The sequence below is a fragment of the Peromyscus eremicus genome, chromosome 2, assembly GCF_949786415.1.
Source record: "Peromyscus eremicus chromosome 2, PerEre_H2_v1, whole genome shotgun sequence".
Taxonomy (NCBI): domain Eukaryota; kingdom Metazoa; phylum Chordata; class Mammalia; order Rodentia; family Cricetidae; genus Peromyscus; species Peromyscus eremicus.
In genome coordinates this window covers 122,557,807-122,579,888 of record NC_081417.1, presented here as the reverse complement: position 1 = coordinate 122,579,888, position 22,082 = coordinate 122,557,807, and the positions used below count along the sequence as shown (strand labels likewise).

Genomic DNA, 22,082 nt, shown 5'->3' with positions numbered 1-22,082 from the left:
CCTCACAATTTATATACCTTTCTCTGCCCTGCCATATTACTTCCTGGGATTAAAGGCATGTGTGCTTCATAAGCAAAGGCATGAGATCTCAAGTGCTGGGATTAAAGGTGTGTGCCACCACTGCCTGACCTCTAAGTCTAATCTAGTGGCTGGCTCTGTCCTCTGATCCTCAGGCAAGTTTACTAGGGTATGCAATATATCCCCATATTTTCCCCTTTTTTGTCTAAAATAATAAAAGAAGGTTATAACTAATATAAGAAAAACTATATATAAGTACAATAAGTATATGCAATATATATAGTCAAGAATTATATTAACAATGTCCAGTCCATTAACATTTGACAGATTCAGAGAAAATACTCCATTATTTATCCTATTTTGGTGAGTCCAAAATGTTGTACCTAATTCACTTTCTATCCTAACTTGTATTACCAACTCAAACTATCTTTTGATGTCTTTCAGACTTATACACTTTACACCTCTTTAGTGAGTTTCTTTTCTGAATTTGTTAACAAGGAAAACTATAACTATCTAATCTTCAACTCCCTTAGAGACCCAAAAAGGAAATAATACTACCTAAGTAAGTAGGAAGTGTAAACAAGCAACTTCCAAAAAATGTGAGAAATTACAGAAACAGCTGGCTGCCTGGACAGTCACCCAAGATCTCTCTGCAACACTGGGGCATCCATCTTCAGCCTACAGGCCTAGCGTATCTGACAGACTCATCTGTGAAGAAGGATTTTCTGAAGGGTCTTCCTACTTTGTCTTGGCAAAGTTCGGCAGTCTTTTCTTTTGTGTCCTGCTTGTCCATTTTGAACAGCATACTGTCAGCAGTCGAGGCAAGGGCATTTTTTTTTTTTTTAACCCGGTGGTTAACTTGCCACAAAGAAAGTAAACTCCCTGTGGAGTTTCTTTGATGCCCATCATCTTCTCTGAAGTTGATTGGTGCTGCCAGGAGCAGACATGTCTCATTGTCATAAAAAAAGAAAAAAAAATCTATGTATTAAAACATCTTAAATACCATATTCTGCAGATATCTAAAGTGTTTGAAGATCTAAAATATATTTTTGTTTGACCTTGAAAACATACCTAAGTTTGATTGTAATGACTAACTGCTGTGGGATGTTCTGTATGGCAAATGTGTTGCTCTGATTGGTTGGTAAATAAATCACTGATTGGCCAGTGGCCAGGCAGGAAGTACAGGCGGGACAAGGAGGAGAATAAAGCTGGGAAGTGGAAGGCTGAGTCAGAGAGACACTGCCAGCTGCCACGATGAGAAACAGCAAGTGAAGATGCCGGTAAGCCACGAGCCACGTGGCAAGGTATAGATTTATAGAAATAGATTAATTTAAGCTGTAAGAACAGTTAGCAAGAAGCCTGCCACAGCCATACAGTTTGTAAGCAATATAAGTCTCTGTGTTTATTTGGTTGGGTCTGAGCAGCTGTGGGACTGGCAGGTGAGAGAGATTTGTCCTGACTGTGGGCCAGGCAGAAAAACTCAAGCTACAACTAACTACTAACTTGCATTTCTTTATTATCCTAATAGTTGGTAATAACTTTCAAGGACTAGAAAATTGCATTACATTGTTAAATGAGCTGTATAGTTGAACAAGAGTAGAAATGTACAGTATTTTCTAACAAAATCAATCTCAAATTTTATCAATATACAAAATTTGTATACAATATACAAAAATCCAACCCAATGTAAAATATTTAAAACTAGTAGTTGCTTTTTAAAAGTTGATTTAATAATCTACCTTTTTTATCTTATCATATCCATATTCTCTTTTTTTTTTCTTTTCGGAGTAGATTCAATAAGCTTCCCTTTTATCCTATCATTTCTTTTTTTTTCAGAGTGGATTTAATATTCTACCTTTTATCTATATCCTCTTTTTTTCTTTTTCTTTTCTTTTTCTTTTTTCAAACAAGAACCCTGAATCTAATCTCCTTTATTTATCTTTTTTACTGACCATTATCAATTAACAACTTATAACCAACCATCCTAAACAATGACAATTATCCATAACCCATTGAATGACCCACTCCACCTCTTGGGAATGTGGGCGACATGTTCTTAAAATTACTTCCTGCTGTCTGGGGGCAAAGGCATCTTTAGGGAATCCTGAATAGGAAGAGTTTTGGTTGTCAAGTCCTGGGAGAGGTAGCTATATCATTTGTTGTCCAGTCTCTGCATAATGGGAAAGTGCAGGGCTTGTCTCAAGTCCTTGCTCAAGTGATCTGTGAGGCTGGATCATCTCAGCTAGCCATCTTGAAATTGTCCTGAGCAGTTTGTAGTTCAAAGCTGATCTTTAGGTGGTGTTTGTCAGCTTAATTGCATTATCATAGTCAATGTGGAATCATTGTTGTGGGGTCCCATCATCTTTTTGGAGACTTCAAAGGTCGCTGTTAGTTATGGTCATGGTTCACTGCAAAAAACCTTTTTTTGTGGAACATTTTTTCTGGATGATTTGTCCTTTTTCTTCAGATGTCTCATTTGTCCAGTGTTCTTCAGATTCCTTAGCTGGATGTTTTATTTTCCTGAAAGACAAAAACAAAACCCTTCCCCAACCATTAGATTTGGGGAGTTTCCAGATCTTATCTTTATCAATTTTCATTTATGGTTTCTGCATAGATTTTTATTTTGTAAAGCTGTTCTATCAACCTGAAGTGTTGATTTTGGAGTTACAAGTAAATGTGAGTAGGCTAGCTGACAAACACAGACTCTTCAAGAACAGCCCACAGACTATGCTGAGAAGAACACCAGACCAGTTCATCGAACAGGGTATTTCTTTCTTTCTTTCTTCTTTTTTTTTTTTTTTTTTTTTTTTGAGACAGGGTCTCTCTACATAGCTCTGGCTATTCTGGAATTCACTATATAGACCACGCTGGCCTCAAACTCACAGAGATCCACGTGCCTCTGCTTCTCAAGAGCTGGGATCAAAGGTGTGCACCTCCACACGAGGAATGATTCACAAGCCAGGTATCATTCATAATCAAAAGAGGCTCAGAGAACTCAGCAATATTTATAGACAGAACAATTGAAAGAAAGTACATAAATAGTGACAGGCAAGCAGTTGCCTTATTTGGACATGGTCTGAACAACTGGAAAATGCTTATGATTGACTGAGATATGGCTGTTATAAAAAATATACATAGTTAATGTGTGGTGGCCTATGCCTTTAATCCCCCAGCACTCAGAAGGCAGAGGCAGGAGGATCTCTGTGAGTTTGATGCCAGCCTGGTCTACAGAGTGAGTTCCAGGAGAGCCAATACCATACAGAGAAACCCTGTTTCGAGAAACAAACAAAAAACCAACCACCCACCAAAAACCAGAGAGAGAGAGAGAGAGGAGAGTTATGTTAGTTTTTTTTTTTTTGGACAGGGTCTCACTTTGTAGCTTGGAACTTCCTGTATAGACCAGACTGGACTTGAATTTGTTTCAAGGTCTATCCATCAGAAAACAACACAGGACAATCCTAAAGCCGAATAGATAGTCTGTAGTCTGTATTACTGGCCTGAGGCCACACAGGGAATTTGCCCAAATCATGCAGCCCTGATCCTCACAGTTGTCTTTTATGCATAAAAACCGAATCCTGGGGTTGGGGATTTAGCTCAGTGGTAGAGCGCTTGCCTAGCAAGCGCAAGGCCCTGGGTTCAATCCTCAGCTCAACAAAATAAAACAAAACAAAAAACTGGATCCTGGTTGACACACTTCAGTTAGCAAGAAGCAGAACTACAGAAGCCAAAAGGCAAGCTGAGCACATTTGGGGTTTTCCTGGATCCTGAACTGGGGCCAGGTCTTTGATGGATTGGGTCTTTTTACACTTTTTGGCAGGTGTTGAGTCCTATGTGCTGGGTTTTAAGGTCAGAATGGCACCTCTAACATGGGGTCAGTTGGGCTAATGTCTGGGGGGCTTTGCAAAAATTCAGAGGCCCACCTGCTTCTGCTTCCTGAGTGGATTATGGGAGCTCACTGCCATTCCATTTTTTTTTTTTTTTTTTGTTTTTAGACAGGGTTTCTCTGTGTAACCCTAGCCGTCCTGGAACTCGCTCTGTAGACCAGGATGGATTGAACTCTTTAGAGATCTGCCTGCCTCTGCCTCCCAGAGTCGGGGGATTAAAGGCATGAGCCATTAAGCCGGGCTCTGACTTAATTAAAAAAAAAAAAATGTTATCCACATGTAGAATTCTGACTTTACTAGTGTACCTCGGGTTGTAGCTCACACGCCAATTGTTGAAACTATCCTCTCTTAACAGATTCAGAACGTTTCTGACACTCCAAAGAATCCTCAGGCTTCTGAGTTTCCTCTGTGGCCGGCCCTTCCATTCCAGGCCTTCCCGCTCTCACTGTAAAGGGCAGAAGCACAGAAACAAACACCGAGTGGTGCAGATGCCAGGTTACAGGACTTTCTTCCTCCTGCTTGAGAAACTTCACCTAGGTCTAGATCAGGCACTCCGAAGGCCCTATGAACGACTGGCCGCTAGGATCGCCGCGCACGCGCAGACGCTCTACGCCGCCTCCTCCCTCCGGTCCCCATAACCCGGCCCCGCCCCCGACGCCGCGGCCCCGCCCCCGACGCCCGGGGCTGGGTACCGCGACCTCAAATCGCTCCCGCTCGGCACCGGCTTCAGTCGGTGGGAGACGGTTCCCGTTGCGCTTTCCTTTGGGTCCGCTTCTGGAGCCATGCCTTCTGCTGTGTTGACGTCTCCGCGCCTGCACCGGGTGTTCGTGGTCGGCGTGGGCATGACCAAGGTAAACAGAGCTGGGAGGCGCGGCGCGGGCGGTCTGCCCCTGTGATGCCCCGCAGCCCCGAGGTGACAGGGAAGCGTGGTCAGGGGACGGTCGCCGTCTGCACTGCCGTCCCATCCCTCCTAGAGTCGCGTGGGCTGCAGAGAGGCCACTCGTGGGTTTATGGTGCTCCTCCTGGGGTCGCCGTGTCTCGGGTTTGTTCCCTCAGCTATTGTTTTCTTCAGCTTCCTGTTTCCCTTTTCTCTCTGCTGAGCCCGTGAAGGCGCCCGCAAGATAACCCAGACCTCATACTTCCTTAGATTCTAAATCCCGAGCTAGGCCGGCCGGCCGGCCGGGCGGCTCACATCTGTCTGTAGTGTGAGCTTTCGGAGGTGCAGCCGGGACCAGGAGTTCGAGGTCATAGAGGATTATGTAGCAAGACCTTGTTTTCACCAAAGAAAGCAAACCAAAACGACAGAAAAACATTTGGAGCTTGGACGGAGGCCAGGGCTGTGTGACGGAAGAGGAGATTGTGAATGCCACCAGCTCTGTAGCGGTTATTAGTGCCCTTCTCAGGTAGCAGCAGGTGCGGGTGTGGGTAGAAACAAGCGACGCTTGGCTCCTAATGCAGGTGCAGTTCCCTCCATCTTCTGACCATATTGCTGTTTCTCTGGTACTGAGGCGACCAGAAGCTCCCATAGCCCCCTCTCTCAATACCCTGACTCCCCTCCGTGCCCTAGTAATGCCAAGTTACCTGTAGCTTCTGACTTAACTTTCTGCTGCTTTGCATCTAGTGGCACTACTTATATCAGCTGGCATCCCCTGGTTAACTTCTTTGTGCTCTTAAAGGGACAGATCTTGTCTTCTAGTAAACCCTTGATTATCTTGGCTTTCTCACGGAGCCTTGAGCTTAGCTTTAATTTACTTGGATGCACTGAATTTTTTTGTTTAGATGTCTATAGTCTCCTAATGTATTACTACAGGGTGGGTACCACGATCATTCACTACTGTATTCTCCACAATGATAATCCCTGCTGATCAATATTAGATGGATATACTTCGTGAAAGAGTTACTTGAGAGAATTTTTTTTTCTGTGAAAAAACAGCCTTAAATTTTATATTATTATTATTTTTTTCAAGACAGGGTTTCTCTGTGTAGCTTTGTCCTGGAACTTGCTCTGTAGACCAGGCTGGCCTCAGAATCAGAGATCCTCCTGCCTCTGCCTCCTGAGTGCTGGAGTTAAAGTCATTCACCACCATTCCTGGCAAATTTTATATTATCTTAGTATCAGGCTGAGAGCATGCAATTCATTCAAAACATGTAAATAGAAAAGTTGACTAATATCTTGTAAAGCTTAGAGAGCAACGTACTGTTTTTTTAGAGGGGGAGCTTTTGATACAAGTGGATAGTAAAACTTTCAAAAGTGTTTTCTAGCTTTAAAAAAAAAAGACAGTATCTTTTTTTTAATTAATTAATTAATTAATTAATTATTTTTGACAGTATCTTATTATATAGACCTGGCTGGCTTTAAACTTCCCCAGCCCTGGGACTGCAGGTGCATCCCCCCAAACCCCCCCAATCCCCCCGCCCCCTGCGAGTATGCTCCATTTTAAATAGTCTTCATTGGTTGTCTAATGTCTGTTTATATGGACTGTATAGAAAGAAATAGGATATGCTTTTTTTTTTTTCCATTTAGGAGGTTGAGGTGAAAGAGGCATTAATATTCCATAGGGAGAGTCAGGCATGGTGATACACGCCTTTAATCCCAGCACTCGGGAGGCAGAAGCAGGAGGATCTCTGAGTTTGAGGCCAGCCTGGTCTACAAAGCAAGTTCCAGGAAAGCCAGGACTACACAGAGAAACCCTGTCTCAAAAAACAAAACAAAACAAACAAACAAACAAACAAACAAATTCCTTAGGGAAGAGGAAAGGAATAAAAAATGGTTTCATCATTAAGCATTTATTCAGTATGGGTGCTCTGTGTTATATGTGAGCAAAGATGAGGGAAAAAAGCAAGATTGGGCTGGGGATCTAACTCACTTGGTAGAGTACTTGCCAAACATGTGTGAAGGCATGATTCCACCTCACTCTTGGGTAAACCAGACGTAGTGGTGCACACCAAAGTTCCAGCACTCAGTGGGTGGTGGCAGCAGAATCAGAAGTTCAAGGTCATCCTCGACTTTATATAGTGACTTCAGAGCCAGCTTGGGTTACATAAGACCTTATCTTAAACAAAGACCAAGGCCTAGCAAGATGATCAGTGGGTAAAAGTTCGTTCCATCAGCCTTCACAACCTGAGTTTGATCTCTGGTCCTCATGCACTGCTAGGAGAGTGCTGACTCCCCATGTACTGAAGAGCAGGTGGGCCCTACACATACACACATGCTTACTGCAGAGCAAGTGGGCCCCTACACATACACACACATGCTTACTGCAGAGCAGGTGGGCCCCTACACATACACACACATGCTTACTGCAGAGCAGGTGGGCCCCTACACATACACACACATGCTCACACACTAACAAACTGAAGGTAGATTTTTAAAAACCCACATAAACAAACAAAAAAGAAAAGAAAAGATAATTTGGAATTTTTAGTTAAGCATAGAAGATTGAAAACATGAACTTATCTTTTGGTCCTCCCCTCCCCCAATCTCATTAAATCAATAAGTAACAATGTGCATTGGAGCAGAAATTATAAGCAGAGATGCCAGAAAATACATAGAAGATTAAAAGCGGATAGAAGGCCGGGCAGTGGCGGCGCACGCCTTTGATCCCAGCACTTGGGAGGCAGAGCCAGGCGGATCTCTGTGGACAGGCACCAAAACTACAGAGAAACCCTGTCTCGAACCCCCCAAACAAACAAACAACAACCCCCTCCCCCCAAAAAAACTAGCAACAACAAAAAAACTAAAAGCAGATCGAAGCCAGTTTGGTGGCACACTGCTATAATTCTAGCCCTCTGCAGGTGGTAGCAGAATTATCTCAAAACCAAACAAAACCCAACTACCACAAAAATTCTCAATGTGGTAGGTGCTTCCTAGCTTTGTTCTTAGAAAACACATCCAAAAATACACTACCTTCCTGTCATGGGTTGGGGGAATTATTTGAAACGATTCCAGGGAAAAGTCAACTTGCTACGATGTTGTCTTCCAGTGAAGCTTAGTAGATGATAAGCTCTACTCATGCTCAGCAAGCGTCCTTTAAACTTACAAAAAGTTTGTGTGTGTGTGTGTGTGTGTGTGTGTGTGTGTGTGTGTTTGTGTAAGAGAGAGAAAGAGCGCTCAGATGACAACTTTATGGAGTTGATTTTGTCCTTCCATCTTTTTGTGGGCTATGGGAAACCCAGGTCACCAGCCTCGTGTGACAAGTCCCTTTACCTGCTGAATCATCTTGCCAGCCCTATCCAAACTCTTTGTTAATTTTTAAATTAGTTGTTGGTACAGGGTATCCAGCCCAGTGCCTTGAGCATGCCAAGAAAATGCTGTACCACGGAGACAAGATCCTAATCTTCAAAGATAGTGAGTTTGAATCTACGAGCCTGAGCTAACATATAAGAGACCCTGTCTCAAAAAAACAACCTCAACAAACCAACCAACCAACAGATAAAACACACTGAAATACTAACGTTGAGCGGGAGGTATTAATGTGAGTTTATGAGATCTTTCACCTTTTAAAAATATTCCTAGCTCTGTCACTTGAAGAGGCCTAGAAAAGTAGCCCAATCAGTGGTACTCTTGATCTTAAGACTGGGGTTCTGAAATACCTTTTATTTTTTCCAGAGAAAGTGTCTTATTTATCCCATTCCAGCCTCAAACTCACTATGTAGCTGAGGATGACTTTGAACTTCTAACCTTCCCGCCTCTACCTCCTGAATATCCAGATTACAGATGTGAGTGTCCTGTCCTGGTTGTGTGGTCCTGGAGGTGGAACCCAGGGATTCATGCATGTTAGATACTCTACCAATTGAGTTATATACCTCCAGGCTCCTAGGCCCCCAACCCCTGAAATCTTATTCTATTACGAGAACATGTTGGTTGGAGAAATTGCAAAATCTCGGTGAGGTAAGAGATGATCAAGATAAGTTTGGAGAATTTTGTCATACTAATTGTGAGGAAATCAGGGCCCCCTTGGGTTTTGTCAAGATTCAGGTGCCAACTTGACAAAGCTCTCAGTGACCAAAGCTAGGACAGTTTGAACTTTGTGTGTGTGTGTGTGTAACAGACTAAAGGACAGCCTCAGGTTCCATTCCTCAGGCTCTGTCTACCTTGTTCTGTTGTGATGGATTCTTCCTTGTCTCTAACTCACCAGGTAGGTAGGTGGCTGCCCAGTGAGCCCCTATGACCTGTCTGTCTCTGCTAACCCTAGGGCTGGAGTCATAAGTAGGTGGCACACTGGGGCTTTTTAAGTATGCCCTCACATCCTCACGCAAGGCAAGCATTTCACCAGCTAAGCCGCTTCCCCAGTCCAACCATTTGACCTTTAAACATGATAATGGTTTTAATTGAATTAAAGCCAGTACATTGTGTCCAAATAATTCATTTATACCTTAAAAGCAAATCTTTGTAGGATATTAGTGAACCTATTCGTTTTCTTAAAAACTGGTAAATAAAAGGAAACAATCATTTAGTTGTAGTTATTATCAATGATAAAACTCAAGTTCCTAGGAGAAAATTAGGAATCCTGTATCTGCTGGACAAATAAATATTATTGATGAGGTGAGTGGTGAGGTTGGGAAATTATATAGTATCAAATTTGGAAGAGATGTATAACTTGCAGAACTACCATTTTGTTTGGTTTTTGAGACAGGGTAGGGTCTCTCTACATGCCTCTGACTGTCCTGTAACTGATTGTGTAGATCAGGCTGGCCTTGAACTCAGAGATCTGCCTGCTTCTGCTCCTGAGTGCTGGGGCTGAAGGTGTGTCACCATACCTAGCTAGAATTACTGATGTTTTAATTTTATTTTACTTTGAGGCAGGATCTCGTGTAGTCCAGGTTGGCCTCCAACTCCCTATGTAACAATGACCCTTCCATGCTCAATCCCCTTCCCTCCACTTCCTGAGTGCTAGGATTGCACGTGGGAGCCTGTACACGTGGTCTGTGCAGTGCTGGCGATCAAACCCAGAGCTGTATGCATGCCAAGAAAGCATACATTCTACCACTTGAGCTGCAGTCTCAGCCCTGGAACCACTCTTTTGTAGGTGACCAATGGATAACGTTTGTGCCAAAAGACACGTTTGTTAAATAAGTGGTTCATTTGTTTATGGATCCGTTGGTTGGATCAATAAAGATTTGTCTGTCTGTGTGTGTGTGTGTGTGTGTGTGTGTGTGTGTGTGTGTGCGCGCGGTCAGTTCTCTCCTGTCACCTTGTGGGATCTGGGGATTGAACTCACATCAGGCCTTTGAACTAGTGCTTTCACTACCAAGCCGTCTCACAGTATTCCCTTCCACTTCCCTTTTGTTGAGATATGGTCTCTGCATTTTGCCCAGGTTGTCCCCAGACTTCTTGGGCTCAAGTGACCCTGCTGCCTCAGCCTTCCTCAACACCATGCCTAGATCAAAGTACAGTATTTTATTATAACACATTATGAAGAGGTCATTGGTGTGGTTTCAATTGCTCATTACAGTGTCCACATTACAATTCCACATCCAACTTCCACATTAAAATAATTTCCATCTGTTAAGTTTTACCTAGTCTTACAAAGAACTATCCATGGCAGGGGTTGTAGCTCAGTGGCAGAATGCTTACTGCCCCCATTTGCTGTTGTTTTTTGTTGGTTTGGCTTTTCTTGTTTTTGAAACAGGGTCTTACTGTGTAGCCTTGGCTAGCCTGAAGCTTGCTATGTACACTTGACTGGCCTAGAACTCACAGGAACCTGCCTGCCTCTTCTCTGCACCTGAGTGCTGGGATCCAAGGCGTGTGCCACCATGCCTGGCCAGGCTTCAGGTTTAATCCCTAGCACCATTTGAAGGAAGGAGTAGGGCCGGGGAGAAAGCTCAGTGGTTAAAGTGCTGTCACTCACAAGTCTGCATTGCTAGAACCCATGCAAATGCCAGGCAGGTGGCCAACCTCTAACTCCAGCGATGGAATGCAGAGATGGCATCCCCAGAGCAAGCGTGCCTCCAAGATTATCCAGGTTGAAAGCTCTGCGTTTGGGCTAATGATCCTGCCTCAGTGAATAAGGTGGGCAACCAAAGGAGGATGAATCTCTGTATCAACCTTGGGCCTTCATGTGTGTGTGCACATGTATGTATGCCTATGCACATGCACAGTGCACACAGACATGGAAAAAGAGAAAGAGTGTTTAAATATTTTTCTAATTGTATCTCTGTGTCAGGTCAGATTTGTTTCATAGACTTCAACCAAAACAATGTAACACTGAAGATGGGAGCAAGTATCAGCTATGAATCTGTCTCTTGGTAAACCAGAGATCGACAGGAAAAACAGAAATGTGGGGCCTGTGCAATGGTTCAGTGGGGGCGTCCCACCACTCCTGGTGACCTGAGTTAGATCCCCGACCTGAAGGTGGAGGAGAGAAACACCTCTTTGAAGCTGTCCTCTGACTGTGCATACAGAATAAATGGGGAAAAATGGTTCCCTGGGAAGCTTTCTTATTTTGTCTCCTAAATTAGTCTTTGCCAGATTAATCTATACTTACGATGCTAGTATTATTGCCTATTTTGTGTTAGATTGGAAGCTCCTAAGAGTAAGGACTGGTGTTTTTATGTTCAGAGTAAAGGAACGTGGCAGATGCACGCGCGCGTGTGTGTATGTGTGTGTGTGTGAGAGAGAGAGAGAGACAGAGAGACAGAGAGACAGAGAGACAGAGACAGAGACAGAGAGAGAGAGAAAGAGAATGAGCCCTATGATGCATGTATACTGTGTGAAGAACAACTTTTGGTACTTAATTCTCTCCTTCCATGGTGAGAATGAAGCTTGAATGTAGATTTTCAGATTTGTATAGGAAGCATTTCACTTGCTGCCCCACCCCTTCTCCTTTTTTTTTTTGTCTTGGGATGGTGTGTGTCATAAATCCCAGGCTGCCCCAGAATTTGGTGTGTAGCAGCCTTCCTGCAGGGATTACAGGCCTTGGCCACCATGCCTTATTGCTCTACCCACTTGGACATATCCTTAGTCCAGTACAGTGTTTTTGTTGAATGAATAACTGAATGAATTTCCGTGATACTCTTGTGAAACAAAACAAAACAAAACCTTCTGTACCTGTTTCTATTTATCATTTTCTTCTGTATTCTAGTTCACGAAGCCTGGAGGTTACAATTCAAGGGATTATCCTGATATGGCAAAGGAAGCAGGTAATAGAAAAGTATTTTTGAACATTGAATAGCTTATTGTGTGGTCTGTGCTCATTCCATGAGTAGATCAGCCTTGCAAGCATAAAAGAACCACCATCGTGGGGAAGAACTCCCATGGAGCTTGTCTGGGGTGTAGTGGAAAGGGAAGGAAAAGACATACGGGCATGTTTAGCAGCTAAATAGCTAATGCAGACATCATTCTATGCTTTCATGTGTTACTAAGCTGTGTGTTGGGATGGCGTCCTACTTAACTTTGTCAACTTCATACAGCCTAGAGTTACCTGAAAAAGGAGTCTCAATTGAGGGATGGCCCAGGTCACATTGGCCTGTGGGCATGTCTGTGGGGGATTGACTGTTCATGGATGTAGAAAGGCCCAGCCCACTATGGGTGACACTATTCCTTGGGCAAGTCGTCCTAGTTTGTGTAAGCATGTTGGCTAAGCATGAGCTTGTGAACAAGACAGAAAGGGAGCCAGCCAGCAGTGGTCCTCCATGGTTCCTGCCTTTGAGTTCCTGCCCTGATTTCCCTCAGTGACAGACTGTGAAGTGAGGTGCAAGCTAAATAAACCCCGTCCTTCCCTAAGTTGCTTTAGGTCAGAATGTTTTGTCACAACAACAGAGGGTAACTGGGATAGATGGCAGAGGCAGCTGGGGAGAGGAAAGCAGGGTCATTGTCTCGGTTACTGTTCTCTTGCTATGAAGAGACACCATGACCGAGGCAATTTATAAAAGAAAACCTTTAACTGGGGGCTTGCTTACAGTTTTAGAGAATGAGTCCCTCACCATCATAGTGGAGAACATGGCAGTAGACAGGCAGGCGCTGGAGTAGCAGCTGAGAGCGTATGTCCTGGTCCGCACGCAGCAGGCAGGGAGAAAGCTAACTGGGCTTTTGAAACTTCAAAGCCCTCCCCTAGTGACACACCTCCTCCAACATGGTCATGTATAGTTGGTTCTGCACTAGGATGTAGCTCAGTTGCTAGGGCACTTGTTTAACCTATTGTGTTCTGAGCTCACCACCCCCATACCATAGAAAATGGGCACGGTGGTTTCCACCTGTGACCCCAGCACTGGGAGGTGGAGGCAGGAGGATTAGCAATTCAAGGTCAGCTTCAGCTACATAGTAAGTTACAGGCCAGCCTGGGCTGCATGCAGATAGAGACTCTTAGAATTTAGTATATTTATTTTGGGGTACAGTTAGGAGAGAAAGCATCAGAAAGAAGATATGGAAAAGTGGTACGGTGGCTCAGAGGGAGAAGGGGAGCGCTAAGAGGATTCGGGGGTGACTTTGTCATTCGAACCGGACCGATGACAAAGAAGTAAATGGCGTCTGAAGAGACGCTGCTCTGAATGTGCCTTACCAGAAGCCACTTTGTCCAGTGCTTTTTGATGAACTTGTCTTGTTTTTACAGGCCAGAAGGCATTGGCAGATGCTCAGATCCCTTATTCCACTGTGGAGCAGGCATGCGTTGGCTATGTGTACGGTATGTAAGCAGAGTGCTCTAAATTATGCTCATAAAATCTATCAGCAAATTCATAAGTGAACGTTAACCCTCAGGACAGAACTCAAAGGTTACCTGTGTGTGCTGGCTCAGTGTTCTTGCCATTATGGTATTATCAAAACAGGAGGCAAATTACAATGCTGTTTTTGGGAGTTGGCAATATGGCTCAGTTGGTAAAAGCTTTTTCATAGCACTTAAAAAACAATTCTTAGCTGTCCATGGTGGTACACGCCTTTAATCCCAGCATTCAGGAGGCAGAGGCAGGAGGATCTCTGTGAGTTCAAGGCCAGCCTGGTCTACAAAGTGAGGTCCAGGACAGCCAGAGATACATAGTGAGACCCTGTCTCAAAACAACAAAACAAACAAAAATTTTTAGTTGGATATGATGGTTTGTGCCTGTAATCTCAATACTTGGGAGGCTGAGGCAGCTGGATGTCTGTGAGTTCCAGGCAGCCTAGTCTACCTAGTGAGTTCCAGGACAGTCAGATCTACATAGCGAGACCCTGTCTAGGGGAGAAAGAAAAAGAAGAAAGTCTGTACTCTTTGACTCATATCTACCCATTTTTCATACCCTCCTCCACTTTAAATACTGGGGAGTGAACTTAGAGCTTTGTACATACTAGACAAGCCATTTCCTCAGCCCACTGCTGCATTTTGGCAATTATACTTTTACATTAATACAATTTAGAATTTAAATTATACAATTAAAAATGGTATTTTTACCATTGAAAGCTACTAGCTTATATGTTAGAAGTAATGGTATCCTGTTCTTAGATAGTCAAAATAACTAAAATGTATGATACTATTGATGAGTCTTTGTGCATAGCCATCATTTATTTGCTTTACTTTTCAAGATACCAGGAGAATCCATGCGTTTATTACCATGGCACTGGTGAGCCTTGCCATTTTTGTAGAAGACTCCTGGCAAGTCTCAACCCCCAGCTGCTGTCATCTTGCTGTTTCCACGTTCCTGCCTTGTGGGCTGTGTTACTTGGGGGGGGGGTGGGAGGTCATGTTTGTATCAGTGTGGGTCATATTTCTGTAAGGCCTGGATGCATACAAAATCTCTACAACTTAGTGAAAAAAAAATTTTTTTGAGACAGGGTCTCACGCAGCCCAGGCTGGCCTCAAATTCAAGGATGGTCTTGAACCTCTGATCCTGTGCCAGCATCTACTGAATGATGGAATAATGGGGATGCACCACTATACCCGATTTATGCAGTGCTGGGGATTGAACCCAGGTCCTTTGCATTCTAGGCAAGCACTCTACTAACTCAGCTATATTCTTAGCCACAAAGCTTCCTGAAGTTTTTTTGGATGCAGTTTCACATTATTCTCATGGTGATTTCTAACCTGTGGACTTCAGCAATCCGTCCACTTTAGCCTCCTGGGAAGCCAAAACTTATAGTCTGTGCTACCATACGTGGTTTAAATCGTGGAACGTTTATATGAAAAGTAAATAGTGGCCTTGTGATGGCCTTTAACAATTTATGTGTGAGAATCAAGTGTCCATGAACCATCATTTCTTTTATTACAACTCTGTGAGAGTGAATTATTTGCTGTTACCTGGTGTGGTGGTTTGAAAGAAAATGGCCCCCAAAGGGAGTGGCACTATTAGGAGGTGTGGCTTTGTTGGAGTAGGTGTGGCCTTGTTGAAGGAAGTGTGTCACTGTGGAGGTGGGCTTTGAGGTTTCCTATGCTCAAGATACTCCCAGTGAGACAGTCAGCTTCCTGTTGCTTGCAAGTTGTAAGGCTCTTAGCTCCTTCTCCAGCACCATGTCTGCCTGTACACTGCCATGTCCCATCATGATGATGATAATGAACTAAACCTCTGAAACTGTAAGCTGCCACTTTAGTTAAATGTTTTCCTTTATAAGAGTTGTCATGGTCATGGTGTCTCTTCACAGCAGTAGAAACCCTAACTGTGTTACCTGGCTGTTTACTTCCTTCCTTGCCTCTGTATCATATAAAGGAAGTATAAGGTGAAAGGTTGTGATCAGGGACACAGTCTAGCAAGTACCAGGGTCCAGGTTTCAATCCTGGCTGAAATAGGAGGAGTCAGGAAGAGGAAGACATCCGAAGTGCATGCTTCTTTACTGCCCTCTGCGACGGTCAGGCCTGGAACCTCAGTTCTCAGGAGGCTAAGACAGAAGGACTGCTGTGAGCACCAGGCCATCCTGAGCTACATGAAACCCTGTCTCAAAAAAAAAAAAAAAAAAAAAAAAAAAAAAAAAAAAAAAAAAAAAAGAGAGAGAGTGCGTGTAGAGGTTTGTTGTGACTGCTTTTTATGTTTGCACAATCAGAGGTAGTCAGTGCTATGGCCATTTCTGACTCAGAGGTCATAGTGCATCACCATCCTGCCTGTGTCGGACACGAGGACAGTCTGTAACAGTGAAAGCATTGTCACATGGGCATGCTGGACTGCAGCTCCACGATTTCTGTGCTGTGCGTGTTAATATCCTGTCTTGTTTCTCTGTAGGGGACTCCACCTGTGGGCAGAGGGCTATCTACCACAGTTTGGGATTGACCGGCATTCCTATAATCAATGTCAACAATAACTGTTCCACTGGTTCAACTGCTTTGTTTATGGCCCGGCAACTGATTCAAGGAGGTAAGGCGTGTTTACTCATTTTTATTATTATTACTTTTTAGTGTTTTATTATTTTATGTATGGGTGTTTTGCCTGCACATATATGTCTGCCCCACATGTTGTGACCACAGAGCCAGGAGAGGGCATCAGATCTCCTGGGACTAGAGTTATAGATGGCTGTGAGCCACCAAATAGTGCCCTTCACCACTGAGCTTTCTCTCCAGCCCCGAGTGTTTGCTTATTGCTCTAACATTCTTTTAAAAAGTTTTCTAAAATATTTGTTTATTTGTTTGTTGGTTTGTGTGTCCAAATTCGCCAAGGCACATACATAAATTGAGGCCAGAGGACCACTTAAGAAAGTTGGTTCTTTTCTTTCATCGTGTGGTTCCTGGGGATTGGACTCAGGTTGTCAGGCTTGGTGGCAAGGACTTTCACCTGCGGAACCATCTTGCTGGTCCTTGTCTCAGGTTCTTAAATGAATATGGGGTTAATGTCTCCTTTTAATCACTTCTCTGTGCTGCCACCAGGGAAAGATTGCTCTGTAACAGATTGACATATAAAATGTATTGCTTTCAAAACGAACCTTTTATTATTTGTTTTTGTGGCATTGGCAATGAAACCAGGGGCCTTGAGGATACCAGGCAGGCACCGTACCACCAAGCGGTGTCCCCAGTGCCTCCCAAAGGCTTTGTTGAAATAAAGTTCCCATGTCATGAAGTTTACTGTGACGAGGTATAAGTCATAAGGTGCAGCCATTGTCACTGTGTGTTTTAGAGAATCCCATCACTGTGATGAAAACCTTGTTTCAAGCAGTAAGATCACAAGCCCCAGAAAACCAGCCGCTGTCACTCCTGGTTTCTTATCCACCTTGGGCCCTCGCTGCCGCTACCTGCTTCCTGTCGCTGTGAACTCATCTGTTCCTCTCGGTGGCGTCATGAGACACAGGCTTTTGTCACTTCACTCAGTCTGTTGTTTCAAAGTTCATTCTTAGGGCAAAGCCAGTATTTATTCCCGTTTATGGACAAATAGCCTTCTGCTTCATGGCTAAGCTTTAGCTTATCTGTGTGTTCATCTTTTGATGGACATTATCGGTTCTCCTTTTTGGCTGTTATGAGGAATTCTGCCATAAGCATTTGTGCACAGGTTTTTTTGGTTTTGTTTTGTTGGCCAAATATTTTCATGTGTGCATGCATATGTCTATATCTATTTATATCTATATAAGGTATATATTAATGTATCATAGTCTCATTTCCAAATATACTGGGCCTTTAGTTGGGCCCTCTTCTAGTCTACCAATTGATGATCGTTCTACTGCCTACGGTTCTGATTTTGGAGCTTGTAATCTTACTGTGGAAGCCGGGGCCTCAACCTCTTCCTGGTACTGTCGTCTTATTGTCTGATAAAGTTGGTGCCCCTCTTTCTCCTTCCTTGTTCTCCTTCTCTCTCTTCCCTCCCCTCCCCTCCTCTCTCTCTCTGTCTCTCTCTCTCTGTCTGTCTCTCCTCCCCCACTTCCTTCATGCTGGTGACTGAACTCAGGACTCCATGCCTGCTGATTAAGTGCTCGACCCCCGAGCTGCATCCTCCAGCAGCTCTTTCTTTCTTTCTTTTTTTTAAAGAAAAATTTTGGTAGTTTTTTGTCACGTTTTGCTCTTCACTTGAACTTTAACATAATTTTTAGATGTCCTTTTCCTCCTCGATCAATTCTTTTGAGACTTTATTTGGAATCCCCTTTAAGTTTAATTAAAATCATAGTTAAATTTAAAATATTTAAAAATTATAACTTAATTTTTTTTGTTTAGTTTATTTTATGTGTATGGGTGTTTTGCCTGCGTGTATGTCTGTGTACCAAGTGCATGGCTGGTACCCATGGATGCCAGAAGCGGTATCTCCTGGAACTGAGTTACAGACAGTTGTCAGCCACCATGTGGGTGCTGGGAATTGAACCTGAATACTCTGGAAGAGCAGTCAGTGCTCTTAACTGCTGAGCCATCTCTCCAGCTGCTGTAAATAGCTTTTTATATTTGTTTTTTACTGAAACATTTCACACTAATAGAAAATTTTCTTAGTATAATGAGACTCAGGGGCGGAATTAAGCTCCTTCTTGATTTTTCAATAGGTAAAGGTGTGTGCCACCAAGCCTGAGTTTGATCCCTGGAATGCACATAGGTGAAGGAGAACCAACTCTTCCACATTTCCCTCTGACCTCCACATGCGCTGCTTGAACACACACACACACACTAACCAACTAACTCAATAAATGTGAAAAATAATCGTCACTGTAGTTTTTAAGTGATTACATCTGAGGGGGCTGGGGATGGCTGGGTAAAATGCTTGCTATGCACATGTAAGGATCTGAGTACCGATCCCTAGCACCCATGTAGAAAATCCTGTCTTGCAGGAGTGGTGGCATAGGCCTTCAATCCCAACACTAAGTTCAAGCTAGCAAGGAGGTACATAGTGATACCCTGTCAAAAAAAAAAAGGCCAGGCATGGTGGCGTGTACCAGTAATCCCAGTGCCGGGAAGGTGGAGACAGCATGGTCCCTGGAGCTTGCTGTCCAACGTGTAGGCAAAGCAGTGATCTTCAGGTTCAGAGAGACCTGTCTCAATAACAAGGTGGAGAGTGATTGGGGGAGACCCTTAATCATTGATCTCTGGTCTCCACATGCATGCACAAGTATGCACACCTGCATGTGCACCATACACAAACACAAGTGTATACATATGCACAAATAAATAAATAATTGTATAGGGTTATGGTATGCCTGTTTATTTCATGCAAATTAATATTTATTTATTTATATCTTGTTTTGTTTTGTTTTTGAGACAAATTCTGTGTAGTTCTGGCTGTCCCAAAACTCATGGAGATCCACCTGCCTCTGTCTCCCAAATGCTGGGATTAAAGGTGTATGCCACATAAATGGAATAGATTAATATTTATATTGAAGTATTTAATAGTATTTTGTTGGGTGCCTAGAAATTTAAAATTTCAAAAATTTACTATTCCTTTAAGGTGTGGCAGATTGTGTATTGGCTCTTGGGTTTGAGAAGATGGAGAAGGGGTCCCTTCCAATAAAAGTGAGTCTCATTTATTATTATTTTGGAATTGTTTTAACACTATGAGAAAACCATCTGACCATCATAAATAGTCTCTTAGTAAGCAACAGAGAATATGATTTGATGTTTTAAAAAATACATATATTTTAAGATTTACTTGCTTTTATCTCTTTGTACAAGTGTGTGTGTGTGTGTGTGTGAGTGATTCTGTGCTATGTGTGCTTGGGTGCCTGCAGAGGCCAGAGGAGGGTATGAGATCCCCTGGATTTGGAGTTATCAGGCCTCCCAGTGTGGATGCAGGGAACAGAGCTTGAGCTGCTTGAGTTCTCTGAATGGCTGAGCCATCTCTCCAGCCCATGATTTGACATTTTACTTTACTATGACAGGATCTCATGAGCCCAGGCCAGCCTCAACCTCACTTTGTAGTTGAGGATGCCCTTGAACTTCTGGTTCAAGGCAGGTTCCTTGGTACTTTAGGAAAACAACTGGCTGTTCATGTTGCTGCCCCTAGGTGGAGCTCTGTGGAGAAGCTCCTGCTTGGTCTCAGTTCCGTGTTTGTCCTACGGTGTATATATATATAACGTAGTACAACTTTCCACTTTCTATAGGTTGCCGTGCACTGAAGCAACATTTCCTTCTAATAGAAACAAGAGTTTCTATTTTGAGCAGGAAGGAGAGCTTGCTGGGGAGATGGCTCACCGGGCTGCCAAGCTGCTGACCTGAGCTCGATCCTTGGAACACTTGTGGTAGAGAGAACTAGTTCCTGCAAGTTGGTCTCTGACCTCCACAGACATGCCTTGAAGTGCTCATGTCCACACCCCCCACCCCCCACACACCAAATAAGTTTTTTTTTTTAGAAACAGGAATGCTTGCTTCACTGAGAATACTAGTCACAGCAGCAGGACCTGTCAGGGAACCATTAGTACACTTTGCTGTTGAGTAACTGAGGGACTGAATTTTAAATTTAATTTTAACTAATTTAAGCTTAAATTAATACTCTGTTCCATCACTGAAAACGTTTTGAGTGTATTTGGGATAACTTGGGTCCATAAATCTATTTTTACAACTGGGATTTCATGAAATCTAAATGTAATGTGTATTAAATATTCCCGATGAAAATTTACTTCTAAATTGGGGTGTGTCATAGGAGTAAAATATACAGTTTTGTTGTTGTTTTTGGTTTGTTTGTTTGTTTGTTTGTTTTGGTTGTTTTTTTTTTGTTTTTGTTTTTTGTTTTTTTTTGAGACAGGGTTTCTCTGTGTAGCTCTGGCTGTCCTGGAACTCGATTTGTAGACCAAGCTGGCCTCGAACTCACAGAGATCCGCTTGCCTCTGCCTCCCAAGTGCTGGGATTAAAGGCATTCATTCGACACCACATCTGGCTTATACACAGCATTTTGATGACTTAATTTGATAAAAGAATATAACTCAGGAGGCAAAGCTAGGCCACCAGATCTCATTACAGATGGTTGTGAGCCACCATGTGGTTGCTGAGAATTGAACTCAGGGCCTCTGGAGGAGCAGCCAGTGCTCTTAATTTCCGAGCCATCTCTCCAGCCCCAATGAGCAGAATCTTAAGCTGACATGTTCATGCCTTTATTCCCGAGTCTTGAATAGTTACTGCTTGAGTAGTGGATACCGAATGTTTGATAAACATTTCTTTTTTTTTTTTTTTTAAATTCACTGGGTGGAGAGATGGGTCAGCAGTTAGGAGCACTGCCTGCTTTCCCAGAAGACCTGCATTTGATTTCCAGCATCTGTATGGTGGCTCTCAACCGTCTGGGGGGCAACACATGGTACACAAGACATACATGTAGCCAAAACATGCATACATATAAAATAACAAAATATTTTTAAAACCTAAGGAAAAAAAAACTTAAATTCACATGTATTTGTTTTGTGGGTGTGTGTCCTTGTGAGTGTCTTCACAGAGGCAACTTGCAGGAGTTGGTTCTCTTGTTCTACCATGTAGGTGCCAGGGATCAAACTCAGGTCATCAGACTGTGTGGGAAGAGCCTCTACCTGCTAACCCATCTCCCTGGCCCTGTAAACATTTCTTAAAAGAATTAATAAGCCAAGCTTGGTGATCCCAGCATTGGGGAGGCAGAGGCAGAGGCAGAGGATCTCTGTGAGTTCTAGGCCAGCCTGGTCTACATAGTGAGGTCCAGGACAGCCAGGGCTATGTAGAGAGACCCTTTCTCAAAACAAAAACAAAACCTGGGAGAAAGAAAAAAAATTAGTAATCAAGGAAGTATATATATTTTTTGAGACAGGGTCTCGTGTGACCTGAACTGGCCTCTGACTTGCTGTGGGAGCCCACAAAAGTTTCCTAGTGAGATCTGAGCTTACTTAACATGGCAGGGCTGCATCAGGGGATGGCTTGACCAGGTGCATGGTTACCAGGTGGTTGGGATGGTCTGTACTTGGCTGTGCTGGGGGAGGTCTTTTGCTCCACCCCTTGGCATTCCTTTAAAAGCCCTTTAGTAGAGACAGAAAGGGCTGGTGGGTTTTGACCCAGGCTCTCCCGAGGCTATCCTGTGTTTTCTGTCTGTCTCTGTCCTCTATATTTCTATCTGCATAGTCCTCATTTCTCCCTGCTCAGGAGTACCCTGGGGGGGGGGGGGCGGCGGGGAAGAGGGTTCTGGTCTCTTTCAACTTGCTATGCAGCTAGTGCTAGTTTTAAACTCTTGACCCTCCTACCTCTACCTCCCGAGTGTTGGAATGTGCCACCATACCCAGCTTCTCATGTTTTCCTGTGACAAAGTATTTCTCGATGATTTTATTGACATACCATTTTTTGTTTACTGTGCTCTTAGGATAAACAAATGTCTTAGCAATATTGTAAGTTTCAAGAAACACTTTTATATCAGCTGTTCATTAATTTTATTTTTTTC

General features: G+C 43.3%; 1 protein-coding gene across 1 annotated transcript in view; it reads left to right on the top strand.

The window, feature by feature from the left end:
• Positions 1 to 4,303: 4,303 nt before the first annotated feature.
• Positions 4,304 to 22,082, top strand: part of Scp2 (sterol carrier protein 2) — a 90,487-nt gene continuing 72,708 nt past the window's right edge. The window contains exons 1-5 of the mRNA XM_059254665.1: positions 4,304 to 4,753; positions 11,987 to 12,044; positions 13,454 to 13,525; positions 16,023 to 16,154; positions 19,146 to 19,210. Of these exons, the coding sequence (XP_059110648.1) occupies positions 4,685 to 4,753; positions 11,987 to 12,044; positions 13,454 to 13,525; positions 16,023 to 16,154; positions 19,146 to 19,210 (396 nt within the window). The 5' untranslated portion in view covers positions 4,304 to 4,684. The remainder of the gene's footprint in view (positions 4,754 to 11,986; positions 12,045 to 13,453; positions 13,526 to 16,022; positions 16,155 to 19,145; positions 19,211 to 22,082) is intronic.